Source organism: Mus caroli, chromosome 2 (genome assembly GCF_900094665.2).
Source record: "Mus caroli chromosome 2, CAROLI_EIJ_v1.1, whole genome shotgun sequence".
Taxonomy (NCBI): domain Eukaryota; kingdom Metazoa; phylum Chordata; class Mammalia; order Rodentia; family Muridae; genus Mus; species Mus caroli.
Window position 1 is genome coordinate 3398433 of NC_034571.1, and position 26400 is coordinate 3424832.

General features: G+C 41.0%; 1 protein-coding gene across 29 annotated transcripts in view; it reads right to left on the reverse strand.

Moving 5' to 3' along the window:
• Celf2 (CUGBP Elav-like family member 2) overlaps positions 1-26400 on the reverse strand; it is an 833597-nt gene that overhangs the window by 74242 nt on the left and 732955 nt on the right. For all 29 annotated transcript variants that reach the window (XM_021151420.2, XM_029471522.1, XM_021151447.2 and 26 more), the window contains one exon: positions 8593-8641. In XM_021151420.2, the coding sequence (XP_021007079.1) occupies positions 8593-8641 (49 nt within the window). Of the gene's footprint in view, positions 1-8592; positions 8642-26400 lie in introns of those variants that run through there.

The following is a 26400-nucleotide window of genomic DNA, read 5'->3' on the forward strand; positions in this document are numbered from 1 at the left end:
AGGAGGAAAAAAAAATATGTATGTATATATATATCCTATAAGGCCAAATTACAACTGATTTCAGGACAGTGCTTGCAGCCTTTCTAGGAGAGAGGCCCTTGTAAAAGATGTCTGAGATGCCCCTAGAGATAAGACCTGTTTATCTTCCTGCTTCACTTTATCTGTTTCTCAGAATTAAGTGTGGGTCAGGGAGGAGAGAGATAGCCACAGCAGAGACCTGGATCAGTCAGTGTGTGCATAGCCTTTGTTACTGAGGCTACACCATCATCTTGCCATTGCTGTTTAAAAGTGACAGTTACTTTGGTGTCTTTTAGCCTGTGTAGGGCAGGTCGAGTTTCCATGTGAAGAGTCATTGTTTCTGTGGATTTTCTGGGTGCTGGTCCCCTGGAACTCAGGTTAAGGCATGGACAGGAGTCCTCTGGGACTGCTGCAACTCAGTGACTTACTCTAAGCAACACTGAGCCCAAGTCCTATGTCTGTGCTGCCTCATATGCAGCAGTGCCATGTGAGTGACCTCACAGAACATTTAAAAGGATGATTGAGAAACAGACTTTTTAATGCTATATCATTTTAATTTAAATTTTCAAAGCCTTTCATATCTATTATATTGGTAAGTGCAGCTCTGAAGAAGCTAAATGAAGAAGCTAGATGTTCTGTGTCCTAGAATTCCATGTAATAAAAAGAGGACGTATTCCATCTGTGTATAAGACAGACTCTGAGTCCTTACGAGGGAAACCAACTTTCCTAGGGTCATTTAGGAAGTGTGTGATCTAATATGGACACATCCCACTTTCCTGCCCCCGCCCAGGGTTCTTGTTCCTTCACTGTTTCTCCCAAGCTGGAGGAGGCAGATGAGCCTTAAAGGCAGGAGGAATGATTACAAGGAATCTTACTCTCTGTTTTAGTACTTTCATTGATTTGTAATGTAGCCCTGCTAATCATCTCACCTTTGTCAGCTAAGCTTCCTTTACTTTCTTTTTCCTTAGCACTGCCGAGAAGGCAACAGGCTTCGTGCTTCAGTTAATGCAAGAACTGGGGTGCTAGAGCAGTGTGCACAATGCCCTTCTTACACCCAGGCACTTTCTAAGACAACTCAGAGGTCTAGGGATCTTTTAATGTCCTCCTGAGATGAAACTTAGGAAATAAAGGCAGAATCTAGAGACACACGTAGTGGGAGTGGGGAAAGAAGGTACTGAACATATAAGGGACAAAGTCAAGAACACAATGGCACATCTGAAAAAGAAAACAAATCTTAAGATCAGAGAATGAGCTCAGTGATAAGGAAAGTGATAGACTTAAACATCACTGGATGGGCTATTTATTTGGATTTTTTATTTGGATAAAAACCTTTAAGTACTGTTCTTTTTATACCTTTGGAAGAAGTGAAATACCAGTGATCTACTGTGATTTAGCAAAAACCTAGTGATCCAGGGCACCAAGCTTCAGCAACCTCAGATCTCTTTATAAGGAGTCTTTATAGTCTCCTGACCTGTACGATTGATCATAGGCTACCTGTGAGCTGGCCCCTGAATACAGAGCATTATGGGCAGTAGACCCTGTAAGGATGGGGCACCGCCCCCCCCCCCCCATGATGGAGATGTGTAAATGGATGGAGAAGGAAGGGAAAGACTATTAGTCTCCAATTTTTACTATTTTCTGCTCAGGACTCCTATGCCTACCCAACTATGGCTGGCAGCTGTATGAGAAAAAAAAATCCTGTCATATTTCTTACCTTGAAGAAACTTGCTTTAGTTCTTTAAAATAAAAGCAGAATCAAAAAATTTTATTTGGTTTCTAATTTCACTGCCAAACTTGTAATTACAGTGTTTAGCTAAAACTATTTGTACATTTTGGGTTCCAGAGTAGTACCATAGTAAATGCACATGCAGATCCTGAGTAAGCTAACATAGGACACCCCCTCTGTAAGATGAGGACTCTGAAAATGGAAATCACTTCAGAGAAGATGTTGACTTCTGGGTACCACTAAGAATAAACTCAAGCAGATTCCAAGGAGGAAGACAATCCTCCTTTAAAATAACATTAGCTAAGAAAAAGGGGGAGGGGCCTCTGCATGCTAGCAAAAATGTTCATTTCTTCTTCTCTGTGTTAGGCTAGTATTTAATTTTTAATCAGTGAAATTATGGATTGCTTAAATCAATCTATGGTATCCAGGGTAGTCTGGTAGGTGCTTTAGGGGAATTTAAAAACAAAAGTAAGTTCCCTTCTCTTCGGGGGAAAACCATTTTTCCCAAGGATGCTAATGAGCTAAGCAGGGATTGACTTTCACATATGGAATGCTGCCTACCTCATAGATAACAACAACAGAACCACAGCCTCCAGGCCAGTGCTCAATAAAACATCTTCTCTCATGGGAGAATAAGAAAGGGTTAATATTTTGAGTAAAAGGGTAACTTCTTCAAGTTAGAGGTCTAGAAACTTCATTTTTAAAACATCCCTAATTGTAAGTCTGTGCTAACACCCTGGTATACAATCTGTCAATGTCACACCTGGATTTGGGCTGCTTGAATTAATTAACAACTTTCCAATGTGTTGGTGCTAACATATGGCATTTAATTACTGCCTCCAAATCTTCAAGTGGTTCCACTTTGAATTTCAAAATTATTTTCCCATCTTCTGTTAAATCAAAAAGTGAGTGCATGAAAATACTGAGTGATTCCTATTTTCAATGGTGGCTTTGAAGGTTTTCACCTTCCCATGAAAATAGTTACCATGACTTCGACTAGCTCTAAGCTTGACAAAAAGACACATAAGTTTCAGAGCCTTGAGAAAAAAAGACAGGTCTTGATTAGCATTTTTGGATTCTAGGTTCCTCAACACACTGTAAGATTGGAAGGCTAATACAGAAGGTGTTCTATGTTCTCTCTATAGAGCATCTTCCTTGAAATCAGGAGCATGGCAACAGTCAACACTGGCTGTAGCCAATGAGAGCCAAGCACAGCACAAGAGGTGAGCTCCTGCTTCAGCTCTCCCTCACTCATCACATCACTACCTTCAGCAGCTGTGTTGAAGTTTTGCACAGATGGTACCTTCTACTTCATATTAAGAGGACTGAGAGCTGACTGAAGAGAGAAAGCTGCATGGTGCAGAAAAATATACGGTACACAGAATGGAAGAAAGTAACTGTGCTTCTGCTAGTTAATGAAAGCCCTCTTATCCATAACTCCTCAGACACACTTCTCATGATTGTTCAGTTTTCTATAGTAGAAAACTAACAAGAAAGCTGAATTCCGTTAAAGTGTTCACATTAGGTACACCATCAATTATTACTTATCTGGAGTAGTATTTTTTTTTCTCTCTTTGGATATTTGGGATAGCAGCACAGAAAAAAAAAGCATGGATTAGCATGAATGTAAGAGAGGATGCAGATTTATTTATTTTCTTTCGGTTACTTTATTTATATTTCAAATGTTATCCTCCTCCCAGGTTTCCCCTCCACTAATTCACTATCCCCTCCCGCTCCCCCTGCTTCTATGAGGGTGCTCCCCCACCCTTTCACCCACTCCTGCCTCACTGCCCTAGCATTCCCCTACGCTGGGCCTCCACAGGACCAAGGGCCACCCCTCCCATTGATACCAGATAGGGCCATCCTCTGCTACATATGCAGCTGGAGCCATGTGTACTCTTTGGTTGGTGGTTTAGTTCCAGGAGTTCTGGAGGATGCAGATTTAATGGCACCTTTTAAAGGGTGATGGGTTATAGGAAGCATTCCAGGTTTAGGAAGTCCATTCAGTAAGATCCAAAAGTGCAGGGCTGATGTACAAGCATCTAACATTTCTGGGCTCACTAAAGATTCCCTATATCAGGCTGTAGTGGCTAGGGATTCAATGGTGACTGTCTTGCTGGAATTCACTTGTCCATAACTAAGTGATCTTGATTAGCAGTCCTTGCTCAGAAAATAGAGAATTTCAAAATCTGAGCACACAGATAATGAAGACGGCAACTCTCTAGCTGTGATGAGTTCTTTGTGCTATACATAAATGTCAGCAAACTCAATACAAGTGCAATTAGAGCTCATTATACTTCTTTCACTGCTATAGGAGCTATTCAGAGAGTCTGAACCAAAGAAATGTTTGTGGTTTTTTTTTTTTTTTATGCTTCTGAAGCTATGCTTACCTGTCAGAAATGCCATGAGCAATCAGAAAAGACTGCAACACGAGTTAGAAAAGTGTGCATTTCTTCTGATTCCTAAGTTAGGTCCAAAGGGAACTATGAGTTGTTCATATCTATGCAAGACAAAGTTCCATTTGAACTCCCATAATAGAGTTCTTGAAATATAATTGTAAATCTGCTCTCATGGTTTTGACTTTTTTAATAAAAAAATTCAGAAAATCAAGGCAAAGGAGCCTCACCCTATGTGTAGGTTTGTGGGTTCTCGGTCTGTGTATAGGCCTATTCTGTCATGTAAACAGTATGGGTGTGACAGGCCAGGGCCATTTAGAAGGCAGTTTGTGAACTACACTGCTGATTTGCCATTAGTATAACCCAGCAGCATTATCTCTCTGCGGTGGTCTGTTTGATACATTTCCCCTCTGGGAAGCCTGGTTCTTTGGAGAAGGTTCTGGAGCCTTTTAGAGTCTTACTGGAGGAGGCATGTCACTGGAGATGAGCTCTGACAGCTCTACAGCTCTACAGCTCCACCTCACTTCCAGGGCCCTGGTTCCTATGTGTGGTTGAGGGCTTGAGACTTGATCTCTCAGCGTCCTGCTCTGCTCTCATGCCACCATGCCTCCCCTGAAACTATAAGCCCAAATAAACCCTTTCATCCTTAAATTGCCTTTAGTCATGGCTTTTTTTTTTTTTTTTTTTTTCAGAGCAACAGAAAAGTAACCAACACAGAAATTGGTACCAGAGAGTATTGTTTTTGAGAAGAACGTGGGCATGTTGCTTTTTGAAGTGATAGGAAGACTTTGAACCTTTGGACTAGAAAAGTAGTTAAGTGTTGTATGTTCTAATGGGTCGGTGAAGCCAGCAGTGCTGAGATAGTAAAGACCCAGCTCAAGAGGCTTCACAGGGAATAACAACCTTATTAGCAACACAGCTACAGGCCATTTCTTCTATGATATTTTGGCAAAGAATCTGGCTGTTTTCTGTCTATCTCCTGAGAATCTCTGTGAGGCTAAATTGAAAAGAAATGGACTGCTAGGTGTTTAATCCCAGCATTTAGAAGGCAGAAGCTGATGTATCTGTGAGTTGGAAGCCAGCCTGGTCTATGTAGTGAATTCCAGAACAACCAGGGCCACACAGAGAGACTCTGTCTCCAAAACAAACAAACAAACAAACAAACAAACAAACAAACAAACGCCTAATTTCTTTGGTAGAGAAAATGTCAAATCAGCACAATGTTGCATCTGCGGCCTGACAATCACTAAAACCTCTTATGGAGTCCTACAATACAAAAGAACAAATGGGCAGCAAGAAAGAAAGCATATATAGCTTGGATAGAAACAGAGCACTAGGAAGCTGAATGTTTCAGCTAAGGCTTGTGCTAAAAGAGAGACTGATTGTTCAGGAGAATAAGGCCATGAAAGGGAGGCCTCCTGCTCTGTACTGGAACAATAAGAAGGATGATGTCAGGAATAGACTCCATCCAACTAAGATTCCAGCTTGTGAAAGGAGAGGGCCTAAGAATTGCTTGCCCATAGACAGCAAGTGCTTCAACCCATAAAAGATACTGATAATGCAGAAAATGGGACAAAGGTCTATCTTAAGCTGGCAGTTAACTTGGCAGTTAATCCAGATGGTACTGGATTTGAAGACATGAAAGATTCAGGAGGGAGGGGGTCGTACACTCTTTCTCCATAGTTTTAAAGAGTGACTAAGGTCATTCTCCATAATTTTAGAGAGCAACTGAGGCCAGGCAACATGTGGAGTCTGTGAAAAGGCCATGAGAGGCCATTCCATGAAGCTGCGAAAGTGAAGCCTGGTTGTAGTGAAGACTAAAAGATGTTGGAGATGAGACATCTCCCAAGCAGAGCTAAATATATGGAAGAATCAGCTCACAAAGAGATGTATGTTACAGCCAGTAAAGCTGCAAGCCTTAGACACCTGAGTCATTTCACTTGAAAGCCCTAGGTACTGGACACGGAGCCGTAGGAGGTGGCATTTTCCCTGATGTGTTTTAGTCTTGTTTTGATCTAGCATTTCCTTACTATGTTCCCCCTCCTCCCTCTTTGTTTATGTTTGTGTGTGTGGGGGGGGTGATGGTCACAGTTAAGAGATTGCCTTGATATTCGAAACACACTTTGAACTTCTGAGCAAGGTTGAAACTTGAAGGACTTCTGAAAGTGGATTAAATACATTTTATGAATGTGGTGATGTGAGTACAAAATGCCCCCTAGGCTCATTCATTTGGTTCCTTGGTACATGTTGAAGCTTGCTTATCTACTGCCCTGTACAATTCCCTCAAAAGGGGCATTTTAAGATGCTTTTTATTGTAGTAATAAGGAAACCCAAATCCTCCTCAGCTTTTGAGATCATGAAAAATCTGGAGCAAATGGTTTGGTCTGCAGTAGACTTAAGCAAATACTGTGTCCAGGGTTGACACTGGAGAATACAAACAGCACAATCACTGAGGACTCTTGGCAGGAAAGGGTTACACACACGAACAGTAGACAATACTGAGAAGAAAATATACCATAAATACTGGGCATTTATGGTCCTATGTGCTCAACATCAAATATATGATTCGTGAGTTTATAAATACAACCTAAAGCTAAAAAAATAAGACAGACCCCTTACAACAGACTTTCATTCCATGACTTATGCTTCAAAATAATTTAGAGAAGTCTGGAGTCAAAGGATAGGTAGAGCATCTCTTGGTGGCTAGAAACTCCATGAAGACGTAAACTGACAGGATTTGTCCCCCATGATTTATCTGTTGCTATTAAGGGAGAAGAGTATATGGGCGTGTCTGGGGCAGAAATCGCTACCTTTAGAGGAAGGTGTGCTCAGCAAAGAATGATATACAGCCCCGGCATACCTCTGGGAGGTAATAATTAACACTTTAATATGTGTTCTGTCATCTGGGCCATGGTGGTGCAAGCCTCTAATCCTAGCATTTAGGAGGCAGAGGCAGATCTCTGAGTTTGAGGCCAGCTTGGTCTATAGAGCAAGTTCCAGGACAGACAGGAGTACCCAGAAAGATCCTGTCTCAAAAATAAACAAACCAACCAACCAAAAGACAACAACAACAAAAACCAAGGTGTCTCCATCATTTATAAAGACTGTTGCAAACATCTTATTTTGAGATTCAAGAGGAAACAAAAAGCCAAGCCATAAGGCAGTAGTTACCACTATTCCCTTTTTATGAATGAGCAGATGCAAATTTCCATGTTTTAGGACTATAATTAGGTATTAAGTCATTAAAATGAATAAAGTTTCCTGTCAGGGTCATAGTCTTTTTTTTTTATTTTCTTCATATTTACTGTTGCAATGGTATTCCCTAGACATCTTTCCTGGTACACAGTAAATGATATATGAGTAGCTAAGGAAGGAAGGAAGGAAGGAAGGAAGGAAGGAAGGAAGGAAGGAAGTTAGTTAGGAATCTGATCATGGTCTCACACAAAGAAGTGGTAGTCTTTTGGAAGTTTCTTGTGATAAACACCAGTGTTTACACTACAGCAGTATAGGGAGGGAGACTGGACAGTTGTGGAAGGTACGAGAAAGGCAACAGCATCTGCTCAGAAGAGGGTAAGTGACCGAGAATAAGTCCTGTCTGACAAACCAGTGCTGGCAGCCCTTGGGACAACTTGGGAGTTCTCTTCCAAACTTTCCAGTCTGTGAAGAAGCCAGAAAATGGGATGCACTGCAATTAGCCATAAACTACCTCGTGGAGAGACTCCAAGCCCAATCATAATTTACATTTGCAGATATATAGATCTCTAAGTGCATGGCTTCTGCCCTGATTACTAATTAATGAGGTGCGAAGCTGCCTGCTGGAAGGAAACAAGGCTGATTACCTGGGGGACAGAGGAGCTCTGTGGTCCACGACGGTGAATAGTTCTTTTGAAAATACATTTTAGAAAGTTAAAAAGAACAAAACCTGGATAGGAGGCTTATAGAGAGGGGAGCAAAAACTTGATAAAAATATGGACTATCAACTCTGAAGTGCCTTGAAGAGGCGAACCTCAATTTTATTATAGATCTCATCAAATACACATTTATTCTGCAAATGTATGTTCCTTTAATCAGCAGACTTAATTCTGAATGGATCCTGATGCAAATGTATTGGTACAGTTTAGAGAAGAATATAAGACAGTCAAAGAGGAGTAATGAGAGACAAAAAGTGGTAGCCTGTTCTTTATGGGCTACTTACTTTCCGCTCGTGTTCTTCCCATCCATTAGGTGTTTCTGTGTTGTACCAGGAGTACACCAATACTACCAGATCCCACAAGGCCACCACATAGAGCAAGGCCTAAGCAGAGGTCGTGGAAGATTGTCCCTTGCCACAGTCTTCTCCACAGTAGCTGTCCACCTTCCAGAGGGAACAACAGCTAGAGCTGGCCCCCTCCCCAACCTGAAGTAATCTAAAGTAGCAGGCACTACTCAATCAGACAGTTGGTCGACACCTACCGTTTGACTTTTCACTATCTGCAGGTTTCATCTGAATGGGATGATGCATCTAAAAATATAAAAGTGAGAAAGTAAAGGCAGATTGAACAACTGTAAAACCAGTTTCAGAAATGTGATATTATTCAAGTACTGCTATAAGTACAAAGATACGTCATTAATACCATGGCCTTTAAGGGGTGATATTACCTTTGTCTGTGTCCTCAGTTTTATGTTCAGGAACCTAACCTTCAAGCCAGGGAACAGTGGAATAGTACTTAGGAGCTAACTATAACCTCTACCTCTATATTATAGGTAATCCTATCTGAAATCTATTACAGTAACCTGGGCTAGGGGGAGTTCTCTAGTGTAGCCTCCTCATCTGTGACGTTATTGGATGACACCCACAGAACAGGCCCATGAGGGTTAAAGGAGAGCACACATGTGAAGTGCTTATGCATGAGCAGATACAGAGGGATGTGCTGAGGAAGGTAGGATTATGGCTGTTCTACTTACAGGATAGTATTTCTGTTGTCTACCACCTACTCTGTTTGATTTTTGGTTTTACCTTAAGTCTCAATAGAAATGATTTGAAGGTCTTCAACTGGCTTGATTTAGTTACCACTAAATAGTAGAACCATTGGGATACAGGAGAGAAAGACAGGAGCAAGGGCAGGAGAGAGACATGAGTCTTAGAAGTACAGTTAGCTTATATGCAGAAGACAAAAAACTTGAAACAAATGAGGCTAAGATCTGAACCATGGCAGACATGGATGCTTCATAGTTCGTTCTACAAAGCTGATAACACTGCTGTGTATGACCCAGAGTTTACTCTAATCATGGAATGCTCCCACTATTTCCAATTAAACTAAATTCCTCAAAGTATTTCCAAAGGTCGTCTTATTTGATATTTCATCTTACCCCAAGGAATAAGGAAGCCCCAGGATGGATGGAATCACTGGCTGTGCAAATGCTTTTATTATAATGGGTCTGCTCTTTGTGAACTTTTAATTTCCCCAGTGGACTTCCATTACTTGCAAGCCACAGCTCTGGGTTTTATCTAATTTAAATGAAAGGAAATGGTACTTAGTTATGGCACTTATGTGATAGGGACATTATTATCAGGCAGTCCATGTGCACCAAATGCCCACCAGTGTCTTTAGAATACAAGGGAAGAAGACAGTAAGAACTGCCAAGGGATAAGACCCTAAGTAATTTAGAGCTGCCTTTATGCCTTTATAGACAGGATGTTTTTATCCATAGAGCATGGGCCATGAGATGCAGCACCTACTAGCATCTCCATTCCATACATTCATATATTTAATTTGTAGAGCAGACACTACTTGAGGATGTAATGTTTAGGTGTCCTAAATAGTCCTTAGAAATACCACAGAAGAAAACTGTAGAAAGTTCTGGTGTGGCCAGGAAATCGGGAGAGAGCTAGGTTTAAGGATGATCAACAGAGCCTTTGAGTAGGTTGCCCTTTGCTTCCATCTGACCACGCATTTAGCAAGCACGGTCTTCTTGTATTAGGCTCCAGGCTATAGCCAGTTAGCTAGCAAAGGCCTTGAAAGAAGTTTTCCCCTCAGGTGCTATATGGCTGGCAAACAGTTAGCAGAGCAAAATGCTAAGTGCTGGAGGAGAGGAAGCACACAGTTAAGAAGGAGAAAGTTTCCTAGCAATCATGGTTTCTAGTTCCAGTTCTTAGACTTGCTAGCAGAAGAGAGAAGATGGCTTGTCAAACCTATGGATGTCCCAGCAATGACACAATGGTAAAAGTGAAGCTGTATATGACACTGGTCAGGTGGCCAAGAACCTGAGACAAGGTAGGCCAGGGACCTATGGGAAAACCTAATGACTCCTAATGCATTCTGCTCTACTCATAGATCAGTGCTTTGCCCAGCCATCATTAGAGAAGCTTCCTCCTGCAGTAGTAGGGAACAAAGATAGAGAACCACAGTCATACACTTTGCAGAGTGAGAGGCCTTGAAATACTCAGTTCTAAAGGGATGGCAGCATCAAATCTCTCCTCTCAGAGCTCTATTAGACTATTATATATTACTGGACTATTAGAATAGGAGGCAGAAAGAGTGTAAGAACCAGAGGGGATGAAGGACACCAAGGAAACGAGGTCTTTTAAAAACAGCAGAACCAACACATAGGAACTCAGAGGCTGTGGCAGCATGCACAGGGTCTGCTCTGGTCTGCACCACATGTGGTCCCAGTGCTGAGTGATGTGGACACCAGCTCCCATCCCTAACCCAGAAGCTATCTCCAACTGATAACTACTTGCAAATGAGAAATTTGTTTTCTTCAATGGAATCTCAATGGGGATACAAGCCAAACAACTCTTTTCCCTGATTTTACTGAAAGTAGAGGATTTTTTTCTCATACAATATATCTTGACTATGGTTTCGCATCCCTCTGCTTCTTCCAGCTCCTCTCCTGCCATCTGGCTCTACTCCCTTCCTGTCTCATTAGGAAACCAACAGGCTTCTAAGGAACAATAATACAATAAAATAAATAAAGTATAATAAGATAAAAACAAAAACTAACACATTGGAATTGGATAAAACCAACAGAAAGAAAAGAGCTCAAAAGAAGGTACAGGAATTAAAGACCCAGTCATTTGCACATTCTGGAACCCTATAAAAACACTAAACTGAAAGCCATAATACACATGCAAAGGATCTATAGGGTACAAAGATAAGGGGAAATATATGAATAAATTAAAATTTAAAAATAAAATTAAAAGAGAAAAAAGAAAAGCCCTGAGATAACATGTTGAAACAAGGACCCTTCAGAGATGCCTTTGAGTTCTTCTTCTATTGGCCATTTCTCTACTGATGGGCTTATAACCCACCCTTAAGAGTAGGTCAAGGGACCTGGATGAGGGCAGGTTGGGGATGGGATCAGGTGAGGGGAGAATGAGGGAAAGACAACTGTTATTAGGGGACATTTCTGAGATGATCTTGAAACCTAGGTTAATGGAAATTTATAAGGGAATTTACAAGGGTGACTCTAGCAAAGACTCCTAGTAATGGGGGACATGGCGTCTGAACAGGCCATACTCTAACAGGCAAGACTGGGACACCAACTCAAACACACAACCTTTGACCTACAGTAGGTCTTGCATACAAGATGTGCTGAGTTAAAGATGGTACAGTAGTTGAGGAAATGGCCAACTGTACTGGCTAGTTTTGTGTCAACTTGATACAGGCTGGAGTTATCACAGAGAAAGCAGCTTCAGTTGAGAAAATGCTTCCATGAGATCCAGCTGGCATTTTCTCAATTGGTGATCAAGGTGGGAGAGGCCCCTTTTGAGTAGTTCCATCCCTGGGCTGGTAGTGTTGGGTTCTATGAGAAAGCAGGCTGAGAAATCCAGGGGAAGCAAGCCAGTAAGTAATATCCCTCCATGGCCTCTGCCTCAGCTCCTGCTTCCTGACCTGCTTGAGTTCCAGTCCTGACATCCTTTGGTGATGACAGCAATGTGGAAAGTGTAAGCTGAATAAACCCTTTACTCCCCAATTTGCTTCTTGGTCATGATGTTTGTACAGGAATAGAAACCCCGACTAAGACACCAATCAATGATTAGGCCAGCTTAAGACCCATGCAGAGAGAGAGAGAGAGAGAGAGAGAGAGAGAGAGAGAGAGAGAGAGAGAGAGAGAGAGACCATCCCTTACACTGTGCAGATGGAGGCTGGATATTCCAGAGACCTAGGATAGAACCAAACATGACTGGCAAAAAGAAAAACAAACAAACAAAAAGACAATGTAATGATTCCTAATACTATTCTGCTACTCATAGATTGGTGCCTAACTCAATTGTCATCAGAGAGGTTTCACCAAGCAAATGATGGAATCCGATGCAGAATCCCACAGCTGAATATTAAGCAGAGTTTAGGGAGTCCTGTGCAAGAGGGGGGAGGAAGGATTGCAGAAGCCAGAGGGATCAAGGACACCACAAGAAACCTACAGAACCAATTAATCTGGGCCCATAGGTGCTCTCAGAGACTAGACCACCAATCAGGAAGCATGCACCGGACTGACCTAGGCCTTTTACACATGTTACAGTTGTGTATCTTGGTCTTTATGTGGGGCTCCAAATGGAGCAAAGGCTGTCTCTTGGTCACCTGCCTTTGGGACCCTTTTCTCCTACTGGATTATCTTGTCTAGCCTTACTAGGAGAGTATGCATCTACTCTCACTGTAACTTGAGACTCTAGGGCTGCTTGACATCCATAGGAAGGTCTGCCCTTCTCTGAAGAGAAATGGAGGAGATGTGAGGGGTGGGTGGAGGGTGGAGAATGGGTTGTGGGGGAAGGGACTGAAAGGAGAGGAGGGAGGGGAAACTGTGATTGGTATGTAAAATAATAATAATAATGATGATAATAATAAGAGTAGTTTGTTTCTCCAGTGGGATTCCCTGGAGGGAGGAAACTAAATGTCCATTTGCAAGTGGTTCTATATTGGAGAGTACTAGCTTAGGAGTGGACGCTTGTCAGTCTACTACTTCTTTCATCTCTATGGCCCCATTTGGTGCAGACCCAGGCAGACTCCATACATGTTAGTTGCTCCAATCTCTGTGAGTTTATATGTGCATTTATCATGTTGATTTAGAGGCCTTGTTTTCTTGGTGTCTCCATTCCCTCTGGCTCTTACACGCTTTCTGTCTCCTCTTACTGGAGGGACACATACAATTAACGTCAAGTGTTCCAAGGTCTCTCACTGTCTGCATACTGTCTGGCTGTAGGACCTGTGTTTGTCCCATGTGCTGCAGGAGGCAGCTTCCCTGATGATGGCTGAGCAAGGCACTGATTTGAGAGTACAGAATGCCATTAGGATCCATCAGGAGTCATTTTACTGCCAGTGGGCTCTGCTCTGTTCTGTTTCTGTGTTTTTGGCTTTGGTTTGTTTTTGATTTTTTTGTTTTGTTTTTTTTCCCTAAACAACATCACTGTTTGGGATATAATACACACTTAATGGTAGGACCCATGGACAGCAGTAGATGGCCACCACATAAGTCAATGGCACCTTTGGAAATTCTTTGTCTCATGTTTTTTCAGGGAATCTTTTTCAACCTTACAGGTCATTTGTGTACATATTATGGCTTCTGGTTTTGTGTTTTTATGGTATTCTTGGGTCTACTAACGTGTGTCTTTCTGATTCTATAAGTGTTTCTCGTGCTTTTTTTTTTTTTGGCTTTCTTTCTTCCGTTTGCTCATTTTTTTGTCCTATTTCATTTTGCTATTTTATTTTATTTTATTTTATTTTATGATCCCTTAAATGCCTGTCCCCCACCTCTGAAGGAAAGAGAAAGGGGATAGATCTGGATGGAAGGTAATATAGGGAGGAACTCGGAGGAACTGGAAACATAGCCAGAATATATTGTATAGAGAAAAAAAATCTATATAGTCAATAAAGAAACTAAAAAGTTAATATATTTCTTTCCAAAAGGAGTTTATCATGCCAGCAAAAACAGCAATGTAAGGGTGCCAGGGTGGTCAGCATCCAGGTCTTAGAGGGCAGCAGCAGGCTGTGAGGGTGGTCAGCATCCAGGTCTTAAAGGGCAGCAGGAGGCTGTGAGAGTGGTTAGCATCCAGGTCTTAGAGGATCTTGTTAGCTAAGAAATTGATGGTTTGTGAAGTGTATTGTGGGAATTCGAGATTTAAGCAGTAAAGGCAACTGGGCAGAATTTTGAGTTTAGAAAAAAAAATTCAGTTTGGTGATACCATTGAGGATGGATTACATAAAAGACACAGGAGTCAGGATGGCAGCTAGTAAATAGTCCCAGTAATATGAAGTTATAAAATTCAGTGCTAACTGGCTCTTTTGGGGATTGAGGTAGAAGAACTCCACACACAGACAGCCATCCAGATCAAAGAGTCATTGATCAATTAGGAAAAATTAGAGGAATCATGTCAGAGGAATGATGCCAGCCTAAATATGCTAAATTTGATGTGACTATGGCTAACAAGACGTTGGAACTGCAGGGCTCAAGCTTGAGAAAGGATTCAGTATGGGAGGCAGCAATGGAAACCCCAGGAATTGATGGACTAACAAGAGCCAGAAGCCAGGACAGAACCACTGGTGGTATATGTCAGCAGCCAGGACAGAACCACTGAGGGTATATGTCAGGAAGACAGTATCTTGAGAGGACAGAGCAAGGAGCTGGCAGAAGGGCAGGGGGCCATGATGGGAAGTTCCAAGAATGAGGAATTTGGAGTGGAGAGATGTCTCAGTGGCTAAGAGCACCAACTCTTCTTGCAGAGGACCCAGATTCAGTTCACAGTACCTACATGGTGGCTCACAACTGGCTTTAGCTCTAGTTCTAGGAGAACTTTCTGTCCTTTGGGGGCACTACATGCACATGGTGCATATGCATACATGCAGGTAAGACATTCATACACATACAGTAAAAGTAAAGAAAGCTTTATTTAGGGATTCTTATTCAAGGCAGTAAGATAGTGGTGCCAAATGCAGGTTCTGGTAAACAGAGAAGTGAGCGACGGGGAAGACAACATTGCATGTGATAAATGAAGACTACTGCTTCTCACAGTTACAAAGGGATGAAGATACGAATCTTGATAGATGCAAACAATGGAAGATGGCACCTTTCCCTTTCAAGACAATAAAGAATTATATGGGTTAATACACTGCAAAGTCATGTGAGATTTACAGTTTAAAGATACAAGAGATGGAAGTGTTTATATATATATGTTGTATGGAAATGTAAAGATGAAATGAATGCAGTTCTTGCCCTTAGGAAGCCTACTGTCCACTATGGTGACTGATACACACATTTTATAAAAGGAAGTGACAAACACCAGAAAAGGATCAGGTGTTGTGAGCGTCAGGCCTAAGTGCTATGCCATCCAGCCTTATCTGTGACATACACAACACACTAGAGGAGAGATCTGGGAGCCATAGGAGCAGCATCTTTCTATTCTAAAGCTGCTCTCAGTTGCAGTTATGAAGGAACAAGGGTCTTCACTAAAGACACACAGCTGGTTAATGACAGAGCTGGGATCAGAAGTCTAATCTCCCTGCTTTTAATCCAGTGATGACTCTCCTAGACCGCACTGCCTCTTCACAAAATGTCTACCATGGGACTTGGACATATGGGCTTTTAATTAAGAACTCCAGGCTTTACTCACCAGCGCTGGCAAACGCTCACACAAAGTTGCCTGAAACATGCCCTTAGGTGAAAGTATTCTCCTCCTCTTTAACTCCCACAACACTTGCTCTCTGTAGCTTTATGACTAGCAGAGTAGGACAGTAATTCTTCATTCCTCATCTTCCTGCAGCTGGACAGTATCTGACCCTAGAATATCTAAAAGTAATGGCAGCCATAGTAAAGCAGCCACTGCCACTATAGGCCCGAACTGTTTTATTCTTTATTAGGTCCAGGGGATAAAATCCCATCCACAGAAGTCTGGGTGGAGTCTTGAGTGGGTGGTCTACTTGGGTACATTCTGAAGACAATGTGGACAAAGTGTGTAAAGTACTGCAACTTCTGAGAAAGGTGTTTAATCAGCTCTATGCATTTTCATACATTCTGTAATATGAAGGAAATGAAAGAGTCTGTCATGATGGACCATGTAGAGGATACTGAGACAGATCCATCAACAGTTTTCTAGAGCAGAGTATATGCTGAGCTAAGACAATATGGGAACTCAGAAATGCCAAATACAGACTAAGGAAGCACGAATTGAATATGGTGTCTTAAGATGTTGCTTCTTGAATACATTCTTGCTGAGCCTATGGTACAAGGATTGTGAGTTTAAAGTCTGCCTAGGCTATAGACTTGGTACACAGCCAACCTGAGCAACTTTGTAAAACCATGTTTAAAAGTCAAAGAAGACTAGTGATACAGGTTAGTGGTGGAGCACCTAAGAAGTAAGCATGAAGTCCGTGCATTATTTCCTAGTACTATCAAAAGCTGGAGGAATGACATCTCAAAGAAGAGAACTCATATGTAAAGGCACAAAGCAAGTGAAAATGAGATGCAATATTATAGAATGATGCTATGACATTCTAAGCAAATCATGCTATTATAGAATGGTTATTATAGACTTTTTGATCAAAGCAACAGGAGTTCTTAAAAGAAAGAAGACCACTCACTATGATCAAAGTAGCTGAAGCCTAGTATGACAAGGAAAGAAGGACGTATTCATGAATCCGTTTCAAGGAAGCAAATGATTTGACTACTCAGCCATGAACTAAAACTGGCCTCATCACTAGGATTGGCAGCTAGAAGTCACACCCTCAGCACCGTTCGTAAGAGCTGACAGTAGAGGGCTTCCGGGTCTGTGTTCATTCAGAGATGATGCACCTAACCCTCAAGAGACTGGAGGCCCCAGGGAGCTTAGAGGTCAGGTCGGGTGGGGGGGGCATCCACATGGAGACTGGGGGTGTGTGTGGGATGTGGAGTAGTTGGAGGGTGGATGGGGGAGGAATGGAATATGGAGCGTAAAAAAATAAATTAATTTTTAAAAAAAGCATTTTTGCATTAAAAAAACAAACAAGTGTCTTGTCCAAGAAAATAAAACAGAGCAGCAGTCAAGTGTCCACCCCCGCCCCCCCCAAAAAAAGAGCTGAAGATGAAACCAGTGTTGACAGTACGCTGCTTCCTAACACCTTCCAACCTGACTATGGAACCTGCTGCCTAGGCTGGAGTGGTCCAACGAGAGACTTCCATGTTATGAGCTGCACCTGGAAGTTCTGACTAATGCCAACAGAGCAGAAAAGGCTCAGAGAACTTGCCAGTCTCCATTTCAGTGTCTAATGTCTCAGCAGTTGTAAGGAATTCCAGTCTGAACTGCATCCAGTTCTTAGCAGCAAGTGAGCACACAGGATTGTCAAGATTTTTCCAGAGGTGGGGAGAACAAGGACTTTGTCTTCACAATCATATAAAATTGACCTTGTTGGAGGGACATATTCAGTGACCTGTCTACACTGTCACAATCAGCCTGAATTTCTGATGAATCTATGAAGTTTAGAAACACCAGCCTCTGGCATGTAGAGGGGAGTTTTTCTGAGTTGTGATGAAACAGGAGTAATGAGTCCACAGCTTATGTTTGACTCAGGTGTCTTGGGAGGAAACAGAAAACCCACACTCCTCTCTGTGGAGAGCGTGCTTTCATGAGAAAACTGATAGGTGCTAGCTTTACACCAGACATGGTTCACAGGAGTGCAGTGGACCTAAGACCCTCATACACAGACACTAGGTGTGCAGTGGACCTAACATACTTTAGGTTGGCATTTCTATGAACAAAGTTGTCTAGATTTGTACTCCTATAGATTTTTTTATATTCCTTTTTTATTAGATATTTTCTTCATTTACATTTCAAATGCTATCCTGAAAGTCCCCTATACACTCCCCCCTCCCTGCTCCCCAACCCGCCCGCCCACTCTTGCTTCCTGGCCCTGGCATTCCCCTATATTGGGGCATATGATCTTCGAAAGATCAAGGGCCTCTCCTCCCATTAATGGGCAACTAGGCCATCCTCTGCTACATATGCTACTAGAGACACAGTTCTGTTTAGTTCATATTGTTGATCTATAGGAACCTTCTATTCATTCACTATGGAATAACAACATTTTGCCCATAGTTACACTTGCTGGCTAGTTTCTTGGTCTTTATTTAGCTTTATCTGTTTTGAGTCAAATGGAACATAATGAAAAGGGAAAATTTAATAGCTCTCTTCCTCATTTTTTCACTGGGGTTTGGGTAGTTCTAAGTGTCATTTCAGTTACAATCAACTACTAGCATCATATATTAGTCAAAGCAGAACAACGCAAAGCACTAGATCTTACTTCAGCACACTAAGGGATGCTTATGTGGAGCTGCTTAGCTTCAACTGAGAACAAATTCATACATCACCATCTTTTCTCCCCTAAAGCTACGACTCTGCACCATCTACAACATATAGCCTGTTCTGTACGATGCACCCTGACTGGTGCTGCAGTACACAGGATTCCTGCATAAAGCCTCCCCAATTTGACCCCTCCTCTTAAGTACAAGGTGCTCATTTTCCTCTTTTCCCTTCATATACACAAAGCGGCCTAGAACTGATCTGTCCACTACTGTGCCCAGAATGGCAGTTCCCTGATTGAAACAGCTATGGTCCACCCCCGAAAGTGTTTTAGGTTCATCACAGAAGCAGCCAGCTGTGGGTGACGAAAATGAAAATGAGTGACCGGTGTTTAGAAAGTACATTGTAGAGGAGCCTAGACCATGGCTCCTGTAACCTCACCTCTGTGTGCAGTTGCAGTGAGCCTACAAGGAAGACTATGCGTTACATCACCTATCACTAAGGAAGTCAGAGCAAAGTGAGACCATAGCTTGGATGAGTTCTTACACAGAGGAGAACTCAAGTTCATCACCAACTGATGAAGTAACCACCTCTCACACGACATTTTAAAAATGCCATTGCAAATCTGAAATAGATTTTTAAAAGTCCCTGTTATAGTCTCATTATTAAAGCTATTACAATAGCTTCATATAGACCAGCTATGCTGGCATATATTATAATATGCTTACTGTAACAAAATCTTTAAAAGTAAAGAAAGAGGGGAGTGAAACAGGCAAATTTATGAAAGAGCTCCATGTTCAATGAGAATGAGAAGGTTCCAGTTTGTAAAACCAAAAACCAAAACCGAAACACTAGCATGTTTATTTCACTCCATGACAACACAAAAAAAATGATTTATGTAGGGTACTTGGTATCTTGTTTGCATAATAACTATGAGACAAATGCAACTATACTATACTATCAGAGTTTTTTATAAAAGCGATTTTGTGAATGATAAGTTGTGAGAGAGTTGCCACCAACTGTAGGTAGGCAATTCTCTGAAATGGATGACTCCTTCTTAGAGCAAGACAGCACACAGTTATCTCGTCTTGCTACTTTATGTACTGTCATCCTTCTAGTTACTGTGACATCATGCTCTGCATTAGGAGATAAGCACCAAGGGTGCTCAGCACTGAGCAGGAACCTCTGCAGTTGCTTTTCTTTCAGTCGTAAACCAGCTAAGATATAGTTACAAGAATGATTGCTAAGTAGGAACACATGACAAAAAGAATTTCTCAGATCAGTCAAAACAAAATATTGATTACTGACATTAATCAATATTTATCAATTATGAAAACAGGAAGTCATCTTTTCACTCTTAATTTTTCAGGCATGTGTTACAGGTTTCTTGTAAGTCAGTTATTTTTCTCAATGGCCCTGTTAAGTTGACATTTAGAAGAATCAAGAAGGCAGGGAAAAATACCCTGGCAAAGTCACACAGCCAAAACACAGGGGTCAGAATGTTCACTCATGTCTATCTGTGGCAAGAGCCCATAGCCTCTATTCCATACACACGTAGTTTTCTATATGTATGAACATTCTAGAAAATACAAATAAACACATTAAAATGTCTTTCTGAGATTGCCTTAATTCACTTAGTATGATTATCTCTAGTTGGAATCTTTAAAATCAATCAGTGTATGACCAACTTCCCAGTACGTAAGCCATTACTCTCATACTGAGGCTATGTTAACTACTTAGGTTACTTGTTATGACAGCTCTTCCAACCATGCTTTATAAACTCTACAGAAAGAGGCCACCTTCTGCACATCACATTCGTGGAAGAGCACAGTGCAGACCCACCCCCCTCAGCCACATGGCCATTCCTCACCGCTCTTCTGGAGCACTATGACTGCGCCACAGTAGTGGGTACACGGGGAATTCTCAATCACTGTTTGCTGGCACACTTTTATATGTGTGTTCTAAGCCCAGAAAAAAGAGGAGATTACTTGAATGGATAGTAACAAGAACTATGACCCAAAATTTTCTTCCCATGGCAAATCACAACTGAAGAAAAACTCAGTGAAAAAAAATTATGATTTCTTTCTCAGAGTCATTGAGCTATGTAAAGTGTCCAATAAAGTTCTTATGATCATTTTTACATAGAACTTGCCCTGAGGAGTTTTGTAAGGGCCCATTTGAAAGCTAAAAGAATACACTATAAAAAATGGCCTTTTCTGGTCCTTGGGAAGCAATGTTCAACTCTGAGCTTTTTGATACACAATAATAACGCAGTGATAGAAAACACAGAGAACTCAGAATTCTGTGTCTGCTTTTTGCTTAGTGGGCTCCAATTCTGCCTTTTCGAGTCACAGTGACATGACCTATTAATATTTCTGCTAGAATAATGCAGTGTAGTAAAGGGGATAAAACAAGCAGTATGACTATTTAGTCTTGGCAAAATATAAAATAAAATATGGCAAGAAAATTAGATTACTCTGGGTAGAATTCTATGAGGGAATTTGGAGTCTGTTATGGTGATTAAGTCATCATTTCTGACAGATTACTCTAATCGGCTGTCAAATAACATTTCCAACCCCATCTGTAACTTGGCACCCTAGTTATTCAGCCCCTGCTACCTTCTGCGTATAAAATGCACACCAAACAAGAGAGATACACATGAGCATGTATTATATTCATTAGCTGTGATTAGATTCTGTTTTCATACTAGATAAAAACACAAGCTTCCACTTTGCTTTATTTATTCCTAAAAAATAAAGAAGAAAAATGAATAATTTTGAAATAGGAAGAATAGGCCATAAAAAAAACTTTCAGAAAAGGTGCTATTTAAAACAGGTAATGTTTTTTCCTTTCCTTTCCTTTCCTTTCCTTTCCTTTCCTTTTCTTTCCTTTCCTTTCCTTTCCTTTCCTTTCCTTCTGTCCCCTCTCTTTTTCTTTCTCCTTCCTTCCTTCCTTCCTTCCTTCCTTCCTTCCTTCCTTCCTTCCTTCCTTCCTTCCTTCCTTCCTTTTTTAAAGTTTCTCTGTGTAGTCCTGACTGCCCTGGAACACACTCTATAGACCTGCGTGGCCTTGAACTCAGAGATCTGCCTGACTTTGCCTCCCAAATCAAAGGTGTGCATCACCATGCCTGGCTTCTTTGACATATTAGTGATAAAGGCAAACCCATTTTACTTAAAAAAAAACTGGTTTATTTTTCTTCTATGTGTATTAATGAATATTTGCCTGCATTTATGTATGCATACAACATCCATGCCTGCTGCCCTCAGAGACCAAAGAGGACACCAATTCCCTGGAACTGGAGCTATAGATATTTGTGACCTGTGATGTGGTTGTTAGGAACCACACCTGGGTCTTCTGCAAGAGCAGCAAGTGCTCTTAAACACTGAGCAATCTCTCTCACCTCTAGGCCATTTTTAACTCTCTTAACAGATATGGTTCATACACCTGGCGATTTCTTTGGCAAAAGGCACTGCTGTTACTGTGCTTAGCACTTACTGAGTACACATTTCTTGGGTAACATTTTGGTCCTTTCCAACTTGACACTGTATCTTTGTGATATAAATATCTGGTCTAGACAACTGTACTACTAATTACAAGCAAAACATGCTAAGACTGTACTTGGTTTTCTTAAGATATACATGTATTAAAGATAAAAACAAAACAATCCCCCTCCCAAACAAAAATAAACTTAAAGGCATGAAACTATTTTAAAATGGAAATAAATGTGGGAATTCAACATGAGAAAAACTAAGATTTACAGTGCTGCTGAGATTAAAGACACAGCAGCTACAATTAGAGCAAAAGAGTACAAAAATTTTGTGTGACAGCCTGAAGATCAAAATCACTGCTGATTAATGAGCCAAAATCAAGAGAAAGGTGTCCTTTCTGATAAGGACGTGAAAAATTCACGAGTAACCTTTCTTACTATTTCTTTTTATTGTTGAACAGTCTTCCAAAGTCGGCAATGATGCTCTAGCAGTCATTTGTCCAGATACTAAACAGATGCTGAGTTAGACATGCTGTTTAGTGGAGCAATGGCATACACAGAAACAGTAATGCCTTACCTCGCCATTAAGGAGTAGCTCAATGACCTGCTAGTTTGTGTACACTTCTACTATGAAATCCCATATACTATAAAGTTAGTATACTCTCATACTTTAAATGAGTCTAGTTTTAAAATAAGCTATCTTATTGCTATTAGTCTCTGTCCATAGTTGTCATCTATGGCCTTGCTCTGTCCCTAGGCTTAGGTGCTTTCAGGTTTGTCAGTTCCAGAGTTGGGATGAAGAGGCCTGCACACAGGAAAGAGGTCACAATGCAGTCTTCATTCTGCCCACTTGGCTTCCTTCACCCCTCTGCCTGCTGGAGTCTCCTCACCTGGAATGACTTAACATTCTCACCGGTGGTTCCCACCCTTAGTAGTGACTTCTTGAATTGCTTCCCAGAGAAATCTTTATGCAGACTTTTAAAGACACATCATTGCTTTATCTTCACAAGAAATAGTTTTGGAAAGAGAAATCTGACAACTAGCCTTAAGTTTTAGTGGCCAGAGGAAACCTAGGTACTGGACTGAGGCTGCTGCTCGTGGAGCGCCCTTCTCTGGCACCGGCATAAACCTCACCACAGAACACTATGGCTTGAACACTTAAATATGCTTAATTTTCTTCTCTTGGAGTTTCCAGCTCGGGCCCATTTTTACTCACTTTATCTCTTGTCACACTTCTTCCTATTTTCACAGCCATTAGCTTAGGCTAGTCTTCATTTCTGCCAGTCTGAATGCTGTCCGTGTCTTCCTCAGCTGTTCTGGTTTCTGCCTGCCAGACTGTTTTCTATACCACTGCTGTCTGAATTCTCTCCAAGCTTAGGTCGAGTTTTCCTTTGCTCAAAAAACAAGCATCTTCTAATCGGATTCCTGGCTCTTTGGCCTGGACTGTAGGACACTGCACACTTCAACCCAGTGCACTCTTGCTGGCTTGGTTCTCATTGCAATACAGTGGTTCTCTTTCATTCAAGCTGATTGATGCTTTCTTTTTGGAACTTCTGCCATATGCTAACCCACAAAGAAGCATAAGAACCCCCTTTCTTATGTATATACACGGTGTTTCTTTTTGCATCATAATGTCTGTAAATCTGTTCTATACCAAGCGTATAGTTCAAAGATTTAAAAAAATTTTTACTGCATGCGTGTATGTGTGTGTGTGTGTACATGTACCTGAGAGCAGGTGTGTGTGTGTGTGTGTGTACATGTACCTGAGAGCAGGTATGTGTGTGTGTATATGTACCTGAGAGCAGGTGTGTGTGTGTGTGTGTACATGTACCTGAGAGCAGGTGTGTGTGTACATGTACCTGAGAGCAGGTGTGTGTGTGTGTGTACATGTACCTGAGAGCAGGTGTGTGTGTGTGTATACATGTACTTGAGAGCAGGTGTGTGTGTGTACATGTACCTGAGAGCAGGTGTGTGTGTGTGTGTGTGTACATGTACCTGAGAGCAGGTGTGTGTGTGTATGTGTGTACATGTACCTGAGAGCAGGTGTGTGTGTGTGTGTGTACATGTACCTGAGAGCAGGTGTGTGTGTGTGTGTGTGTGTGTGTGTACATGTACCTGAGAGCAGGTGTGTGTGTGTGTGTGTACATGTACCTGAGAGCAGGTGTGTGTGTGTATGTGTGTGTATACATGTACCTGAGAGCAGGTGTGTGTGTGTATGTGTGTACATGTACCTAAGAGCAGGTATGTGTGTGTGTGTGTGTGTACATGTACCTGAGAGCAGGTGTGTGTGTGTACATGTACCTGAGAGCAGGTGTGTGTGTGTGTGTACATGTACCTGAGAGCAGGTGTGTGTGTGTGTGTGTATGTGTGTATACATGTACTTGAGAGCAGGTGTGTGTGTGTGTGTGTGTGTGTGTACATGTACCTGAGAGCAGGTGTGTGTGTGTGTGTGTACATGTACCTGAGAGCAGGTGTGTGTGTGTGTGTGTGTGTGTGTACATGTACCTGAGAGCAGGTGCCCAGGAGGCCAGGGTCTTTGAATCTGGTGGATCTGGAGCTATGGGTGGTTTTGAGACATCTGATGGGTGTGGGGAACCAAATCCAGATCCTCCACAAGAGAACCAGGTTACTCTGAATTAATTAATTGATTGACTAACTAATGCCATCTCTCCAGCCCCAGATTTACTAGATTTACTCAAGTTAACTTAAACAGTCTTTATAACCTGACTCTGCACTCTAAGTCCACCATTAGTTAGTATTTTGCACTCAACCAAACAAAAGCTTCTTTCATTTACTTCAAACAACTTCAATGCCTTACTATTACTGATAAATGCTTTACCTAGTAACTGATATCTTCCTTTGAGCTTTAGGACAATCTGAACTCATCATAGAATTACTACAAACAAACAAATTGTTAAAACTGGTCTCAAAACTAACTTGGCTGTATTTTATCTTGAACCTGACAGGATACATGTATTTTATCAACACAATGGAAAAGCCCCACCAAATCCTATATTCCAACGATCCTTTCATAGCTTGGTTTCTGAATCCTGAATGGAGTAATTTTATGCCATATTAATTAATGTCTAGTATATGCACCTTTCTTCAAATTCCATTCTCCATTTAAAAAATACACAATTTGATTAGTTTACAATAGAAAAGTAAATTCCATACCTTAGTCAAAATTATCTTTCCTTTTATTTATTTAATTGCCTCTATACATTTTGGGATTCCTACTAACTGAATAAAGGCAAATAACCAAAGTAATTTCTCTTTCTAAATTATGTTTGAGACAAAATGATTTATATTCTCTTGCTGTATGTTTCCATTCTCCTCTCCCCTATACCCCTCCCCCGCACATATATCTGGTCAAAAGAAATCCTAGTAAAAGGAGACAACAAATTGAGAAAAAATATGCTTCCTAGACAATTTCATACAAGCCATGATTAAAATACAAATCCATTAAATACACGAGCAGGACACATGATGCTAAGTTAGAGGCTGTATTTCTCCATCTCTTTTCTTTTTCTTTTTTTTTTTATTCATGTATTTAATGAAATGTTCACATCTCATCACATATAGGTATTTAATCCATTTACACAGAACCAAGGACTTCTGAGGCACAGTATAGGGCTACAGATAGCATTTACAATGGACTTATCGAGTGACATGATTTACCACTTGTACCAAGCATTTCAGATGACAAGAGTCCATCTCTTTTCTTACTGTAGTACTAATTTTGGTTGAAACTTTTCCAAATGAAGATCTTCTTTCTAGTGCTGCAAATTCTTTATGAGTCTGAGTTCATTTAACTGTCTCATTTTGATCTCCACCTTCTACTCTAATATGGGACATCTTTTACTAACTTTAGAAATTCAGAAATTACCTATTGGCAGAGCTTAGGGAAATCATGATGACAGTCCAACTATTCTATTACAGATACTGTGTATTTAAGCTCAGTTTTCTAAACATTAAATGCAAATATGAAGTTTTCAAATACATAGCATGTAACTACAACTTAAATGGCAAAAGCAGACACAGGGAAGCACACAGACCAATCAGAAATGAGGCTGGAAACGATGGAGGGACAGCACTTACTTGTGGAAAGAAATCTACTTTCCTAATTTCTTACGTGCCTGCACATCAGACATTTAACTGGGGCTTGGGATGTTTGGGCACTTTATTTTGTAGTAAAAAGAAGACCATAATTAAGATTATAAGGTCTAGATTTGACCATATAGGCTTTGCCAATTTTAAAAATTTATAATAAAATCTCTTGATACACTTAAGTTTTGTTAATAAACTCAAGCTTGAAGCAAGTATTACATTAGGAAAGTCAGTTCACTGATTTTGAGGTCATGATACAAATACATGATATAAATACAAGTGTGTGATAAACCGTAAAGCACTATAGGGTTTTAATTTTACTTCTGTTACGTAAAGATTAGAGTAAGAACTTCTTTATGACTTTGGAGATGCTCAGGTCTCACTGTGTGCTTCTAGCTTCTAGAATAGCCTTCTATCCCTC